The 17,071-nt window shown below is 33.9% G+C and overlaps 2 protein-coding genes across 2 annotated transcripts; both read right to left on the bottom strand.

The window, feature by feature from the left end:
* Window positions 1-6,668: 6,668 nt before the first annotated feature.
* LOC123547980 (E3 ubiquitin-protein ligase TRIM33-like) lies at window positions 6,669-7,307 on the bottom strand. Its single transcript, XM_053550554.1, has one exon. The coding sequence runs from the start codon at window positions 7,305-7,307 to the stop codon at window positions 6,669-6,671; it is 639 nt and encodes a 212-aa protein (XP_053406529.1).
* Window positions 7,308-13,070: 5,763 nt separating this feature from the next.
* Window positions 13,071-14,972, bottom strand: LOC123546190 (uncharacterized). Its single transcript, XM_045332384.2, has one exon. The coding sequence runs from the start codon at window positions 14,970-14,972 to the stop codon at window positions 13,071-13,073; it is 1,902 nt and encodes a 633-aa protein (XP_045188319.2).
* Between the last annotated feature and the right edge of the window lie 2,099 nt (window positions 14,973-17,071).

The raw sequence follows: 17,071 nt of genomic DNA, 5'->3' as shown, positions 1-17,071 counted from the left end.
AATAATAATAATAATAATAAAAATGATCATAATTATCATTATTATTATTATTAATATCATTATTATATTGCATATAGGATGATAACAGATACAGTAATAATATTGAAAATAATAATGATAACAAAACACAAGTATAGTGAAAACTTCATTAGTTCTTTGTGCTGACAAACAATATAATATAAAATCATTGAGTTCCATCTATACTCAATTTTTATTTTCAGTATGTTTCCAAAAGTGACTTTGCTTTGTAACTTTGAAATGCACATTCTGTTTTCAATTTTAGACAAACGTTATTTACAGTATTCTGCAAGCTTTAGATGAGTCAGAGTCACAATTTTCTGAAATATCACAATTCTCCAGACAGAATTTGAAAAAAATAAAAACTTGCATATTTCTTTAAGTTAGTTTCTCATTATTTCATAATTGTGAAAATAAATTTCTGATTATTTTATTCTTGTGTTTGATCAACAAATATTTTTCTTTACATAGAAATGCCAAAAAATCTAGCATAACTTTAAAAGTTATCAATTATTCATTAATTTAAATAAATAACATTGTTTCCCCTTCACACTAATTGATACACTTGTAAGGTAGACTGACTCTCCAATAAACAATGACCCTTGTTTATTGGAACCATACTGTGATGGTCATTAGCCACCAACTGTGCTGGTGAAGACAGAAATCCCTTGGCCCACTGCCAAAATCTAGGCCTTTAAGAGGTCATGAAATATCGACAAATTACTATCACGGGTTCATTCATGAAAAAAAAAATGACTGAAATAAAAGTATTGTAGTTCTTCAATTGAGGTTGTCGTTCTTATTGAATGAAAGCTAAAGATTTATCATTCGTCTAAGTTATACCTCCCAAACAATTCATTCTTGCAGAATTTGTACAGAACTTTTGTTTAAGTATTAGTCCATTATCATTCATTTACATTTATTTACAATAAATACGTGTTCGCGGTCCGAATACATCTATTCATCCTTTGCACTGTGTTTGTTTTCATCTTAACAGTGATAGGAATTTTTAATTAAAGGCCTAGATCTTGGCAGTGGGCCAAGGGATTTCTATCTTCACCAACACAGTTTGGGGCTAATGACTATCACAGTATGGTTCCAATAAACAAGGATCATTGTTTATTGGAGGTCAGTCTACCTTACAAATGCATCGGTTAGTGAGAAGGGGAAACATAAATATTGATAACTTTTAAAGTTATACCTATTTGTTGGCATTTTTATGTAAAGAAAAATATCTGTTGGTCAAACACAATAAATAAATAATAAGAAACTTTAGTTTAGGAAAAAAACTGGCTTTTATTTTTTTTCAAATTCTGTCTGGAGACGTGTGATATTGCAGAAAAATTTGACTTTCACTCATCTAAAAGTTTTGTTTAATGCTTGCAGAATACTGTATATAACACTTGTCTAAGATTGAAACCGAATGTGCATTTCAGTGTTACAAAATAAAGCATGACAAAAGTACACTTTTGGCTTGAAAATGCAGTATAGATGGAACACAATAATTTGACTTTATCCAGTATATTATATTCAAATAATGGTGATTGCATAAATACGAGAAAACCATTTTCCCATTCTTTTTGTAAATATTCTAAATAAATATAAGGATCACCTTCATCAATATGAATTTCATAATAATTATGATATTGGAAAATATTGTTTGTCAACACAAAGAAATCATTGAGTTTTCACTATAACTGTGTTTTATTATCATTATTATTTGTAATAATATTACTATATCTTTTATTATTTTATTTGTAATGTTATATTATTATTGTTATCTATATAATATCAAAATAATAGTAATTATTATTATTACCGGTATTCCACATTGAAGGAAAATTAATTTCTTTCAACTCCACTGCACACATCTTCATGGTCTAGTTGGGACCCTGCTGAGCTAATTGCCCTTTAATCAGCTATTGTTACATAATCGCTGATAAGCAGCAGATATGATGGGAGTTGTTCATTGGATTGTAGGGGACACTTACATAGTAGTGGATCTAGGCCTTTAAATACTATTGTGTTGAATGATCCCTTAGTCCTTACCCTTTACCTGTATCAAAAAGTATGCACACTCGCACATGTGAAGCCATATGACCATGTGGACACCTACCATATAAGGCTGGTGTCCACAACGACTAATTTGTGTCCATATTGTGGGTTACCCCTTCTTCATTTATATTAGCTATTTTCAGTAAATCATCGAATGAGTAGCATCAGTAATAAGATAGAGTAAGAAAATTATCAATTCTGTTTGAATAATACCATTAGAAAGTAAAGTGTCCACAGTGAAGGTTAAAACTACAGTGTCCACATGGTAGGCAATATGAGTATGCGCGTGTGTGCGTGTGTGTATGTGTGTGTGTATGTGTGTGTGTATGAGAGAGAGAGGATTTTGTTGAAACGTCACGTTTTGACTGCACAATAAGAGGATGCGCAGTTACAGGAACCATAACGCTACTTTGCTTATTATTTTTTTTAAATAAGTTTTCTTTAGTCTTATTTTAAAATTTTTATTTTTTAATGTAATTTATCTAAACTTCACGATCGTGCTCGAAATGGGTTTATTAAATAATAATTTTGTGTATTGTTGGGATTTATTCTGGATTGCCACACTAATCGAATTCTCCAAAATGTTGAATAATAATAAAATAGTCATGAGGTAATACACAAGATGTATACACAAGATCCTGCCACAACTGTCTGTCGAACCTGCTTTCTGTCTTGTCCGTTTGATTTTCTTAGACCCTTGCCAAAGACATAAACAACCCCTATTGATTTTGGTGTCGAGGTCAAAACGACCTTAAAGCCTTCGTATGCTTTTACTGATGATCAGACTTCATACATACAGACATTGGTTCCTTATTATATCTAGAGTCAAGTCAAAGATTATGATTTAAGTAACCTTTACTGACTTTGGTCTGAATGTGGGTTACTTTTTCGGTTCCATGAGTCAAAAAACTTGAAGCATTTAGTGAAATATTGCAAAATGATGGAATCTTTTCTTGCCCAGCTTCTCCATTAAAATGCCTACCGGTTCAGCTACGCTTCCCTACAGTCCTCTCTCAGGGCTTTGATTATGCTAAGTGCTGCAATAGTTAATAGAATAATTACCACATACCTTTGATCAAAAGAAAGGTCAACACACTTCTTAAATGAACACACAAGAACAAGTCTAGTTTTATAAATCTATTACAGTGCAACCTCAGTAGAGTAACACCCTTTGGGAGGTACAAATATTAACTGTTATTTAGAGGTTGTTGTTCTGGAGAGGTAAATTTGATAGTATATTTCAGCATAGGGAAATTTTGATGATTTTGTTATAGAAAGGTTTTTGTTTAAGAGAGGGGCGCTCTGTAGAGGTTGTACTGTACATGTATAATATTTCACTCATAACGACAAAGTTCCAGTAACTTACACAGTCAAAAAAATGTTACTTAAAATAAATAATCAACGTTCTTATTTATTCTCAATCAGAATTATAGTGTCCAAATTTCTAAAAAATTGCTCTTTATTTCCAGATACAATTTCCAATCCAGAAGAAGTGTTAAATCCAAAGTAAGAACTAACAGAGGAAAGAAATAACTGATAAGCCGATATTTATGGAAAAGTACCAACGACGCTGCAATCTGATTGGTCAATGATTTTTTCACAAATCTTTCCTCATCTAGTGGCATTTATGCAAGAAATCGAATGAATTTCCTTAAAAAAACAATAACATAAAAACTAGAGCACAAATAATCTTATCACTATATTTCTAATTTAATACTAATAATCTTATTAATGCACCTAAATCAAGTGTCAAAGAAATTACACAATAAACCCAAAACGGCCACTAAAATTAAGGTCTTCACATTTAAGGCCATTTTAAAGGATCACAGGGGAACGAGGCTCCTAAATATTCTACAAAACTCAATATAACATCATTTAAAAGACAGTAAAATTTCAGTTTAGAAAAAATATCTTTCAATTTTTTTAATAAATCGTTTTCATTGCATTTAACACTTCTTCTGGCAGCTTCCCATATAAGCAATTGCCTAGCAAAAATGTCAATAAAGGTACATTTTTCAAGATTTCTCTAAAGCTACAAAATATCATGTCCTCAAACTTTGTATATACGTTAAGACATGTATTTACTAAAGACTGAAGATGAAGCTATCATGTCAAATTACAAAATGTTCCAAGTCGAGAAAATTATGGAATCTGATCTTTTGGTAGGAATAAGTTAAGTACTACGTAGACATTACTAAGTCCTTCGAAGGAGTTAGTTAGTCGAACGTTGGTGTTATTAAGTCATACGTTGGAGTTAGTAAGTCCTTAGTATGAATATGTATGTCCTATGTAGGAGTTGGTAAGTCATATGTAGGCGTAAGTAAGTCATACATAGGAGTTATTAAGTCGTGCTTAGGAGTTAGTAAGTCCTTAGTAGAAGTATTTATGTCCTACGCAGGAGTTAGTAAGCCATACGTATGGGTTACTAAGTCGTACAAAGAACTAACTACAAATGTTTCTACTGGCACCAGGACGATTCAATAGTGTTCAACACTAGTTACCAGTTACATTGTCCAAAAGTTTGTCTCAATAGGATATCAGTATAGCAATATATAGTGCGCTTAATATATATTTCTTTCTAAAAATATTTGTTTATATTTCATTACCTTTGTTTTCTGTTCTCATCAATTTGAGAATGAAATTATGTTAGAAATAGAATGTTACATGTTAATGAATTTTTAAAAGCAGTTAAAAGTTAATTGTAGTTTTCCGGCTATAGCGTACAAGTTCAAACTCAATGCATTGTGCACTTTTAACATTTCATATATGACACAGGGGGAATAGATTTGCTGGGGATAGTTATAGTATTGATTGCGCGCCCAATCACTTCTTATTGAAATTTAAATTGTTGTTAATCCACGACCAATTCTGCCTTTGCGACCAGTGTAGATCATGATCAGCCTAAACATCCGTGCAGCCTGATCAAAATCTGCACTGGTCGCCATTCAGTCAGTATGTTTTTTGTAAACATCCCTTTTAATCGTTACTGGTACTGTCCAAAATGAAAGATGGACAAGTTCATTATAAAATTTTAGCAGGGTAAGGGGTTAATGTATTCTGATAAAGTGAGAACAATGCGTCTCAGCCTTTTATATCTATTACACAGGATGAATAATTGTATAATTATAAATCATAAGCGAATTTTCAGATGGAAGACAAAACGACAATTATTTTCACGGGGAAACTAACAAATCAAACTCTCATTTTTTGTCGTTGAAATTATACATCCAGAAATCATTATCAACACAAACTAGCTCGTGCACATGGGAAAAGCCTGAATACTAGACAATCATGAATTTGTAACCAATATACATTTGGTATAAAATATCACACAAATCTGAAGACTGATATATAGTTTGTCCCTTCTGAATGAATAAACAACTTTTTATCCTCAATGCCGAAAGCTATAAACCTAGGCCACCGTATTTCGTCTGTCTCATTCAGCAGTTCTTCTCCTCGAGTTATATCGCTAGACAGCATGAAGATATTGTTAGATCTATGCCCACACACATAAATATTTCCTTTGTCATCAGTCGTCATTCCGGCCGCCTCTGTGAGTTTCTTATGGGTGTAGAATGTTTCATACACGCTATCAGGAGTCACATGGAGAACTTTTAATGAATCTGTAAACAATTGTGACAGAATATGTACAGTTTCAGCATTTATTCTTGTTGTAAGATAGTCAAATACCTCAGCGTCAGTTTTGTTAAAGAATATGGTCTTCAGTTTATTCATGCTCATATCAAAAATAGTTATTTTATTCCTTGCAGAGGTAAAAATCTTTTCATTTCTGTACATAATATAATTAAAATCATTTCTGGACAGCAGATTGTTAACTTTTTTATGACAGACCATGAAAAAGTTTTGCTGCCGTGAAGCTTCTTAAATTCAATAAAATGAATTTCAGATGACTGAAAAAATGTGACAGCAAACTGATTTTTCCTCACTTTTGTTGCATCCCATGGGTTGTTTCCAAGCAGAAAATCTGAAACAATCTTTTTCTCAACAGTAGAAATTAACAGTGCTAGATTATTGTTTCCATCAATTGCAATAAGGTAGTTTCTGGTTAAGTAGCAAATTTTCATCAAAAAGAACATTTTGTTTACATCTGTCTTTATATCAGCCATTGAAAGGATAATCTGCTCCTCTCTAATTATAGATCCACGGCTGTTATATGATTCATTAGCACTGAATTTATGTACGTTCTCATATTTATCATTGGAAAAATCTCCTTGAATTATACCAGCAATTACAGAGATAATAAGAGTCACTATACCCATAAGCCAAAAACAGGTACAATATTTCGTTTGATTTCTTTCAGCTGGCTTCCGGTTTCCAGACACGTGTCCCGAGTTTTGATGCTCTCCAGGCTTGACGATGTTTAGTTTTCCAAAATCATCAATAGTTCTAATGATATTTCCTGGCTCAAAACTCATTTCATGTATTTCAGTTTCATGTTTCAAATTCTCAATATCATTCTTAATGGATCTGACTACATTGCTACAACTTTTGACCAGCGTAAATTTTTTGCACATTTGGTAGGTCAGTTTGTTGCTTTCACGTTCAGATTTAATGGACTGAAATTTTGTTTCCAACTAAGTAAGTTTTTTTGAACTTCTTTCAAGATTCTTTTGGTTTTCGGTGCTAATTTCATCAATCTTATACTTAACTTCTCTTTCTAGATCATCAAACAGTTTAGCAGTGTTGTCTTTGCATATGTTGATTACAGATTTTGTTTCTTCTTTACTCTGTTCTGCATGGTTATATCCCTGTTCAATGCCTAACTTGGTTTCTTGTAGTTTTTCTTCAGTAGCTTGCAACATAACGTCAAAACTTTTATATTCTCTTTTCTCTTCAAACTCATTTAGTAATGTTGGAACATATTGCACTGATTCACATCCTTTATGATCATTTATCTTACAAGTTGAACAAGCAAGAAGGTCACTCTTTGTACAATAATACTTTACAATTTCATTCTTATGGGTGTTGCAGTTCCCCTGGCAGAAATCCTTTGGCATCTCATTGTGACATTTTTGAACGTGATCTGGTAGAAACTTTGTGTGGAATTTTAGGCATGTTTTGCAGAAGAATGTTACACAGTCCACACAAAATCCAACTGCAGGAACGTCTTTAATACCATCTTTAAAACAAGATTCACAAAACATATCCAAAATTTCGTCAGAGTGATTTAGCAAGTCTCTTCTTGTTGCATGTTTTACTTTCTTCTTAGCCATCTTATTCACACTAATATTTAAAATGACAGCAATTTAGATGATTTTTTTTTCTTCAAAATATTAAATCATAATTTCTTACTACAGTGTAGTTTTTAACTCATTTAAAAGAAGTTCGCCTACAAACCTTATTTTATTTAGCTACGCAGCCGTATTATTCAATAGTTATTGATATGATTTGAATAGTTTATATGAATACCTTAACATTTGTAACTTGAAACCTACGTTGAAGTCAATCGATTTTAGCACAACACTGACTTCATTGTTTTTGAGAGTAAAATGATCTTTGACATTGATCTTGTGCTAAATGCAATGATATCGATTCGTAGATTTAAACGATTCGAAATAGAGAATTCACTATTGGTTTAACGCAACACTTCGTAATATTAATAATTTAATATAAAGTAGAAATCCATTGTAAATGTTACAAGCACTTGCTGGAAATATGAAGAAGCATTTTGACTAAAATGGAAACGTGGGGCATTGTGCTATTTTAGCGCATCGAAACTAAAGATAGAAATGCTCCGAGTTTACATGCTGCTACGGTGATATGTTTAGGAAATGCATCTTTTTTTAAGATTAAATTATTTCGTGCGCACTACATCTTATCTCCAGTGCACGACATCTTATCTTGTGTGCACGACATCTTATCTCATGCTCTCGACATCTTTTCTCCAGCGCACGACATCTTATCTCGTGCATTCAACATCTTATCTCGCGCGCAGGACATCTTATCTCGTGGATACGACATCTTATCTCGTGAGCACGATATCTTATCTCGAGCTTATGACATTTTATTTCGAGCGCACGACATCTTATCTCGTGCATTCAACATCTTATCTCGCGCGCAGGACATCTTATCTCGTGGATACGACATCTTATCTCGTGAGCACGATATCTTATCTCGAGCTTATGACATTTTATTTCGAGCGCACGACATCTTATCTCGTGCGCTCGACATCTTATCTCATGCGAGCAACATCTTATCTCATACGCACAACATCAACAATCGTAAGCATATTCCTGACCTAAAAAGCTATATTTAGACGTCTTGTCACTAAACATAAACAGAAACACGTGCGTGTCACTGTCAAATGGGTAAATCCTGTTTTACAGGTTAGTTGATGAAGTTTTGGATTTCTCGGCTCTCAGCCTGTTCACTTCGTCTTCCGGCATAAGTGGCTGGTCTAAGTCGGATTGCAGATCAAATCTTTCTTTTTTTCCGTATAACAACAATGCGATAACTTTACCGTCGTGGGTCCATGCGTTGGATACCTCTGGTTTTGCAGAAACAGCTTCAGGAAGTTTCGCATTTCTTATGGTGAGGTCCTCTCTGATAACGATCGCTTTCCCTTTTAATTGTTTTCTCACGTGATTGAATTGACCTACTTACGAATCTGCGTATCATTGGTTGATTTCCCTCCGGGGAGAATTTGCCCAGCCGATGTGCTATATCATTGTCGTTCGTTGTAATGCTGATGTTTAGCTTCTAGTTTCAGAATTTTAATTACTAGGTCTTTGCTTTCCCCGTATGATTCGTCCTTTTTTCTTGCCATCGACTCCATAGATCCCGCGTATATTGCTCCATATTGTTAATCATCACCTCATTAAATTTAGTGCTTCTCTCCATGAAAAGATTTTCAAGCGCCTTATTGTTTTGTTTCACGAGTTCATTTTCAGCCTTCATTTAATCAACATCGTGTACTAGATCTGAGTTGAAATTCTTCAGGTCTAATATTTCTTTATCGGTCTGGAGTAGCCTAGTAACTTTTCGGAAACAAGTGTACTGAAACTTTTTTCAGTGTAATCTTTACTTGCCATCGCACTCTGTTTTTTTATCAAATGAATTGATCACGGAGATCATGTTTTCAAAACTTTGTTCTGTCTCTATCGAGGTCGGGTGACTGATAAGCATAGAGTCTAAATTTACCTGCTTTTCTGCTTTTTCTGCTTGTTTTTTTTCTTGTTCAATCTCCTCTATCGGTGACCCAGCATCTCCTTTATTATGCTCCTTGTACTTGATCTATTCGCCTTCTCCTTGGCAGCATCTTTTGCGCTTTTCTTCGACATTTTAGCCAACGGTTAAACTGATAAGCTTGAACAGTATGCTTTGAGAATAATATATCGGAATAAACACAAGTTAAATTGAGCTAAGACTACGTTTTGGTATATATGGTTAATATAGCATTATTAGGATTGCAATTCATTAGGTTGATATGTAGTGCAGCTATGCATTGAACAACATTGGTATTAACTGGTATTTTTCTGGTGTGTAATTTAAAAACAACTTTCATGAGTACAATATAAATACATGTATCATGAATTTCGTGTGTTTATCAATTATATTCCTTTAATATGATAAAATACTTCAATATATTTTAAGCCTTGTTTTTCTTATCATTTAAAAAAACAATCACGTTAAATCTAAGATTAAAAATCATTCACTTATAATAGATTTTCAGACGTTTTCAAACTACATAACTTCTTCATCAAGTAATTGATATATAGATATGATTTACATACATTGTTTGCATATTGCTTCCCACTTTTACTTAGAAGAAGAAATTCTATTGGCATGCAGTATTGTGAAAAACCTCCGTTGGGGGGGGGGGGGGGGGGGGGGGGGGGGGGGGGGGGGGGGAGCATTGGTAACTCTGTGTAAAATTCTTGTTACATCTGAAACTGCCAGTCAGAATAACATCAGGCTTTTGGTCAATATCATCTTTTTATGGACTTCTATAAGACTTGTTCAAATGTATCAGTTTGGCCACTATTAGTGTTGGGGGATAGGGGCACCAGTGATAAAAAGTACAGAACCCTTTAAAGATATCCAATTGCTATTTTCCACTAAACTATTATATGTTTAGATATTTACTTAAAATGTAGAAAAATCTCATGAAATATACTTTACTGAGTATATAGATTAATTGTGTATGTAGAGCTATTTTCATAATTAAATGTCATGCAATAAAAAAAATGTTACATTTTTTGACATTTATACAATGTTCAGCTATACACGTATGCAGCATGTACTATTTTTAATCTAATGCATAGAACTGTTAACACATATAAACTTGTTACTTTTATGTTTACAAAAACTATACGTAGTATTTGTTCACGTTTTCAAATGTTGGGCGTAGTATATCTTTAAACGTCTTGTCATGAACTACTTTATGTATCTTCATCAAGCTTGATGTGAACCCTGTCCAAACTTTGTTTCAAATTTTGGCACATGACCCTTTTATGGGCTGCTACAGCAAAAATATAGAAAAAATCTTTAAATATTTTTCAATGAAATGCTTAATGGGTGTTCACCAAAGTTGGGCAGAAACAAGGTTTAAAGGTTCGAGGTCCTCCGCAGGTGAGCGACTTAGACTAATTTGGGTATCTTGTTTTGTAGTGGTAAGAACAATGTTCAGTTTTATTGTATCTGTTGCGTATTGAAAGATCTTTCAAAAAAAGTATAGTTTTGTCTACTTCTTATGCATAATGAAAAATATGCAATTTTTTAAATATTTCATTGAATTAATTTTCAAAAAGCGTTGTAGTGATAATATATAACTATCATATGGCAACTTGTGTGACATTGATATTATCAACCCGACGGCAGAATGTCACCCGAAGCGAAAGCCGAGTGGTGACATTCTGTTTCTAGGATTGACAATATCAATGTCACACATGCTGTCATATGATATTTATATTATTATACCGAACAACATTATGTATATGAGAATGTTAAAAAAATTGTTTTAAATTCATTTGATCTTTCGTCTGAATCGCCTGCGTACACATTGAAAAGTGACGTCACTACTATATATGTACAAGGGAGGCAATCATTACATGATTTGGCTAAAAAATTAAATCAGTTATTTGCCCTAATATGGCATTCAAAATATCAGCGCGTTCACATGACCTGACTGTCACTTTCGCTTGGTCATGTGTCAAAAAGGCTGAAAATATTTTTGACAGTCAAAATATCTCTTTCTCGGTTAATGTGATGTTATAATTGTAGACAAAAACGAGGTATAACAACTCCTGTTACATTCCTCGCTAGTACAAACATAAAAAATATTGCTGATCGTATTAATAATAAGTTCAGGGGCCTCCTTGGCCGAGTGGTTAAGGTCGCTGACTTCAAATCACTTGCCCCTCATCGATGTGGGTTCGAGCCTCACTCGGGGCGTTGAATTCTTCATGTGAGGACGCCATCAATCTGGCTTGTGTAAGGTCGTTGGTTCTACCCAGGTGCCTGCTCATGATGAAATAATGCACGGAGGGGCACCTGGGGTCTTCCTCCACCATCAAAGCTGAAAAGTCGCCATATGACATAATTGTGTCGGTGCGACGTTAAACCCAACCAAAAAAAAAATGAATAAATAATAAAAAAAAAAATATAAGTTCGTATTGTTGGGATATACCACCGTGCCCCCGAATATAAAGGATCTTCTAGTAAACGTCCTATTTCACCACCCCTTCCAAAAATGTGTTTTCGTTTTATTTGCAGGATTAACATATTCTAATGTATACCTCAGTATAATAGACCTTCCTAAATGTCATCCCACTCCAAAAGAAGACTGTGTTCATATTTGTCGGGGTATACATTATGTACCGAGTACCCCAAATATAAAGCCTTACTATTTACAGCAATAACAATATATCAATTCAGATTTTTATTGGAAATCTTCCCGAGTAGGCCTACATGATGTATTCGGTTAGTATACAGTTTACTGATAGCTTTTTTTTCTCTTACAAACCAGTTTTGTGGAGGGGTGGGGTATGAAACAGATGTAGTGATAGCTCTAGTTTTCACTGGAGTCAGACTTTGTCAAAGTATTGAATAAAGTTTCATGACATGGTTCGCACTTGCACTGTGTCTTCTTAAACTACTCCATTCTCTCTCCACACGTCTACAACCAACAACGGCAAACGTTCTTTTCTGTCTTTTAAAATTTCCACCTGTTAGTGTCCTTGTACGCATCTACGCATTACATCGCCCCAGAAAGACTTTTTCTTTTGAATTGGATGATCTGTCATTTTCACTAATAGTTTCGTATAGTTGAGTACGCTGCCTTTCATACAGCTCTTTTTATATTGAATTGGATTGAAATATTCCTCATTTGGAAAGAAAACATGGCCGAAGTTAGATTAAAACTATATGCATGAATAACCGAGATAATAAAATTAAGGTCACGTAACTTAACAGATTTGGGCCTTAATTATCATTTGGGTCAAGTCATTGACTTTGAATCGTTTATCTCTGACTTCAGTGGGTGAGTTTCTAGCCCAGCTTTTATTGTCATGAGAGGCGCTTTGATTGCCATGAGAGGATGTCGTCTAACTAGTTTTGGAAGTTTGATAGTTCTACCCAGATGTCAGCTTCTGCCAGTAATGATGTCTATATTCGGTCTCTCCAGCTTTAAGTCCTGAATAGTCACTGAATGACTTGAACTGTTGCAATTTTGCATAAAGTAAACAAACTTAGGTATCTTCATAAAATATTGTCTCTGGAAGTGTTATGCTTTTCCTTTATTTACACAAGTTGGCAAGTTACATCAGCAAATACACACTTATCGCTAAACATGATAAAGTTCTGTAACTGTAAGTCAGTATTATATTACATTAAACAAACAGGCGCATGTATGCTATAGTGGTTCATAGAATGTATGTAATGTTAGTATAGATAAATTTGTTGAAACTTACAAGACTCTTTATCATGAATACAATTAGTATTACATAGTTTATTATAATCAATGTGAAGGGTAACTATCACACAAATCTGAAGACAGATATAAAATCTGACCATAATGAGTAGATGAATAACTTGTTCTCCTCATCACTAAATGTTATTGTCCAGGGAAATTCTATTCCATCAGACTCATTTAGTAGTACTTTTCCTTTAGTTAGGTCTCCAAAAAGCACATGAATATTATTAGACTCGTACCCACACACATACACATTTCCTTTGTCATCAGCTGCTATTCCAGTTGGTGTCGTTAGATCTTCATGCATGTAAGATGTTTCATAGTCTTTATCAGGAGCCACATGGATAAATTTCAATGAATTGTTGAAACGGTATGAAATAATGTCTAAACTTTCTGCTCTCTTTCCCAATGTAAGATACTCAAAATCATAAACATAGTCTGTCTCTTTAAGGAATATCGTCTTCGATTTATTTCTATTCACATCAAAAATTATTATTTTATTTCCTGAGGAGATAAAGAACTTTTCATTACAATAAACAACATACCTTGTAGGATAAGTAGACGACTTACTGGCCATCGTTTTTACAACTGACCATGAAACAGTTCCGCTGTGGCGTATGTTGTTTATTTTCACGAACATAATTTTAAATGGCCCATCAAATGTGACAGCAACTTGATTTTCGTTTACCTTTGTTACATCACGTGGTTCAGCTTTAAGCGCAAATGTTGAAACAATCTTTTTCTCAGCTGTAGAAATTAACAGTAATAGTTTATTAGACCTATCTATTGAAACCAGATAGTTTCCGTATAAATGAAATATTTTCGACAAATTGATAAGATCTGTATTTCTTATTTTTGTATTTATATGAGCTTTTGAAAGAAGTATGGGTTCCTCTTCAGTAACAGATGCACGTCTGGTCTTTAGTTTACTAACATGCTCTAGGTCAGTTCTACCGTAAATATAGTTTCCATAAAGTATTGCAGCACTGACAGGTATAACAACAGTTACTATTGCCATAAGCCAAGCACCTGTGTTATATATTGTCTTTTGTTTTCTTTCAGTTTGTTTCATATTTTCAGGAAAATGCTCTGAAATTTGAGTTTGTCCAGACCTCTCGATTTTAAGTGTCCCTAAATTATTGGTGGTTTTGATGATATTTGCTGGTTCATAATTTATTTCATGTATTTCGGTTTCATTGTTCAATTTTTCAATTTTTTCTTGAATGTGTTTAATCTCTTTGTTACTAGTTTTTACCATCATAAATAGTTTACATCTTTGGCTGGTCTTTTTAATCTTTTCATATTCAGATTTAATTGCTTGAAATTTTATTTCCAACTCCGCCAGTTTTGTATTATTCTTAGCAAGATTGGTTTTGTCTTCAGAGCTAATTTTGTCAATTTTACAATATACCTCTCTTTCTAGATCGTCAAACAATTTCTGATTGGTTTCTTTGTATTCCCTCAGAATAGATTTTGTTTCTGATTTTGTATTTTCCATACGGTCATACCTATTTTTAATGACTGACTTTGATTCTTGTAGATTTTCTTCAAGGGCAAGCATCTTTTCTTCAAAGTTTTCCTGTTCTGACCTCTCTTCAAACTCACTCAGTAGTGTTGGAACATAGGTCAAAGATTCACATCCTTTGTGATTATCTGTAGTACAAGTAGTACAAGCAAAGCTGTCACACTTCTTGCAATAGAATTTTATTAGCTCACTCTTGTGGTTTTTGCAGTTTTCCTGACAGTAATCTTTCGGCATATCATGTATTTGTTGAACATGGTCTGGAAGAAATTTTGTATGATATCGTAGGCATGTTTTGCAGAAGAATGTTACACAATCTGTACAAAAAACCACAGCCGGAACATTCTCAATACCATCTTTGAAGCAAGATTCACAAAACATATCCATAACTTTATAAAGTCCTTGCTTGGTGTTTTCACATTTCTGTGTTAGTTGTTCTTCCATTTCTGTTTCTTTATCAGCAACTTGGTTGACATTTGTTCAAAACACTTTGTCAAAAGATTAACTCTGAAAAATGTAAATAGATATAAAGTGAACACAACACTTAAAACCTCTACAGTTTATCGGTCTAATTTGAAAAGACTGTATACATAACGGGAAAATTGAAGTTGAATTTCAAGATAACGAGCTATCTTTTACTTTGGCTTTTTGTTTGAATTGTTTAGAATCATATTGATTTATAGATTAAACAGAGATAACGAATAGCAAAAATATTTTCTGCGTACATCAGGTATTATTTTACTTTCTTTACTTAGTATCAAATGTGTGATAAATAATATGTATTGTTGACCTTGAAATTTGATTGTACATGTATAATGTACGCGGAGCGTAATACTTATTTTCTATTCTGTTCTGGACAAAGTTGTCCAAAATTTTAACAGGTGATTAAGCTGACGGTCGATTACCTTTAACGGTTATATTTCAACATTTCAAAAGACTTGTTAAATCAAATGTACAAGTTAAGGATCATAAACATTGTAAACTCTTTAAAATAAAGTAAATAAGAACAGCCGGTTAAAGTTTCGAACAACTGGGCCCTGATGTTTTTAGTTAAAAAAAATAAAATCTATAAAAAGATCCTTTGGAATGCAACCAAGAAGAAGAATAGCAGACTCGGTTTGATTGAGTCTGTTCATGAGAGGTAATGAAATGTGCAACACCTCTCACGCCCCCTAGCACCGGCTTAAGCGGAACTCTATTACACATATGTTGAATGGACTCCATGATCCCAAAGGACCAGAAAATATAACAACACTGAATCATGATGCATGGTTTCGGTATACTGAGTTGTCAAGACCTATGAATTTGATTGAAAGGAGATTAGCAAAGATTATTAATCTGTTCAATGAACGGTCTGCTCGCAATAGCTTATTTATGATTAATAACTGACCATGATTAATTCTCTACTGGCTGAAATAAAACGTTTATAGGTGTGCACCTCTTGTTCTTTATATTGCCAGTCCTTTGTCCCTCTTGATCGTCCATATCTCTGCCACTTATTAAGACATTCTATAATTATTGGCACAAATAATCCCTTTAGCAAGAAGACATGTTACGCGCCTCCAGCTCAAACGTCACCCTTCAAATCTCAAATTTTGTGGACAAATATTAACTTGTTCTTTTTTTGTGTTCGGTACGTTACTTAGCCATCCATTCAGTATTACTGTGCACAAATGTTGTTCATACAAACCGCGCAGTCTGGTCAGGATCCATGCTGTTCGCTAAGAGTTTCTCTAATTGCAGTAGGCTTTAAAAGCGAACAGCATGGATCCTGGCCAGACTGCGCGGATACGCAGGCTGGTCTGGATCCATGCTGGTCGCAAAGCCACTATGTTGGTTTTCCCATGGCACGGCTCAAATGTTCAAATCCATATGCTTCATAGTCATGATTGTAACCCTCATGATTGGGCATAGTATGGACTGATATTCAGTTCAGTAGTAATGGTAAAAGACTTTGGGTTAAGTTTCAATACCTATGTAATGCTTTGACGGAGATAGATATATCAAAGGGTTTTATTACCACCACCCTCCTCCCTCCCCCCAATATAATGTATACAAATACTTATATTACTTTCCCCTTTAATCTTAGTTTACATCTTATTATTTCATGCCTAAAATGATGTATAATGTCATTCTGCTTGTCATTCCACCATCTATGTTATGACTGTCTTCAAACTTGATAGGCTCATTTTATATGTGAGGTGGATAAACTCTGCTTATATCTAGGTCAGTGGGTCAAGGTCACAGTGACTGCTGTACGAAACCGTTTCTGCGCAATCGTTTCTGCTCAATATCTTGAGAAAGCCATGCTTTGAATGCTACTTTCGCCAGAGTCATTGAACGGCCTCAAATAACTTTTAGAGTTTACATCACTGGGTCAAAGGTCAAGGTTTAAGTGACTGTTAATACAAAATCCACATTCACCAGGGATCTCTTTAAATTTTGAGGTTTTGTAGTCTTTGCCTTGCTTGATCAAATGGTGTATTATGTGATAGCACTTGTCACTAGTCCATCTGTCTATCCTTCCGCCTTTGAGCAATTTA

Source organism: Mercenaria mercenaria, chromosome 9, assembly GCF_021730395.1.
Source record: "Mercenaria mercenaria strain notata chromosome 9, MADL_Memer_1, whole genome shotgun sequence".
NCBI lineage: Eukaryota > Metazoa > Mollusca > Bivalvia > Venerida > Veneridae > Mercenaria > Mercenaria mercenaria.
This window is presented reverse-complemented; position numbering and strand designations above follow the sequence as displayed.

What these genes read in the sequence shown, in the direction of transcription:
- LOC123547980 (XM_053550554.1), bottom strand. Translation starts at nt 7,307, where the DNA reads ATGGCTAAGAAGAAAGTAAAACATGCAACAAGAAGAGACTTGCTAAAT.
- LOC123546190 (XM_045332384.2), bottom strand. Translation starts at nt 14,972, where the DNA reads ATGGAAGAACAACTAACACAGAAATGTGAAAACACCAAGCAAGGACTT.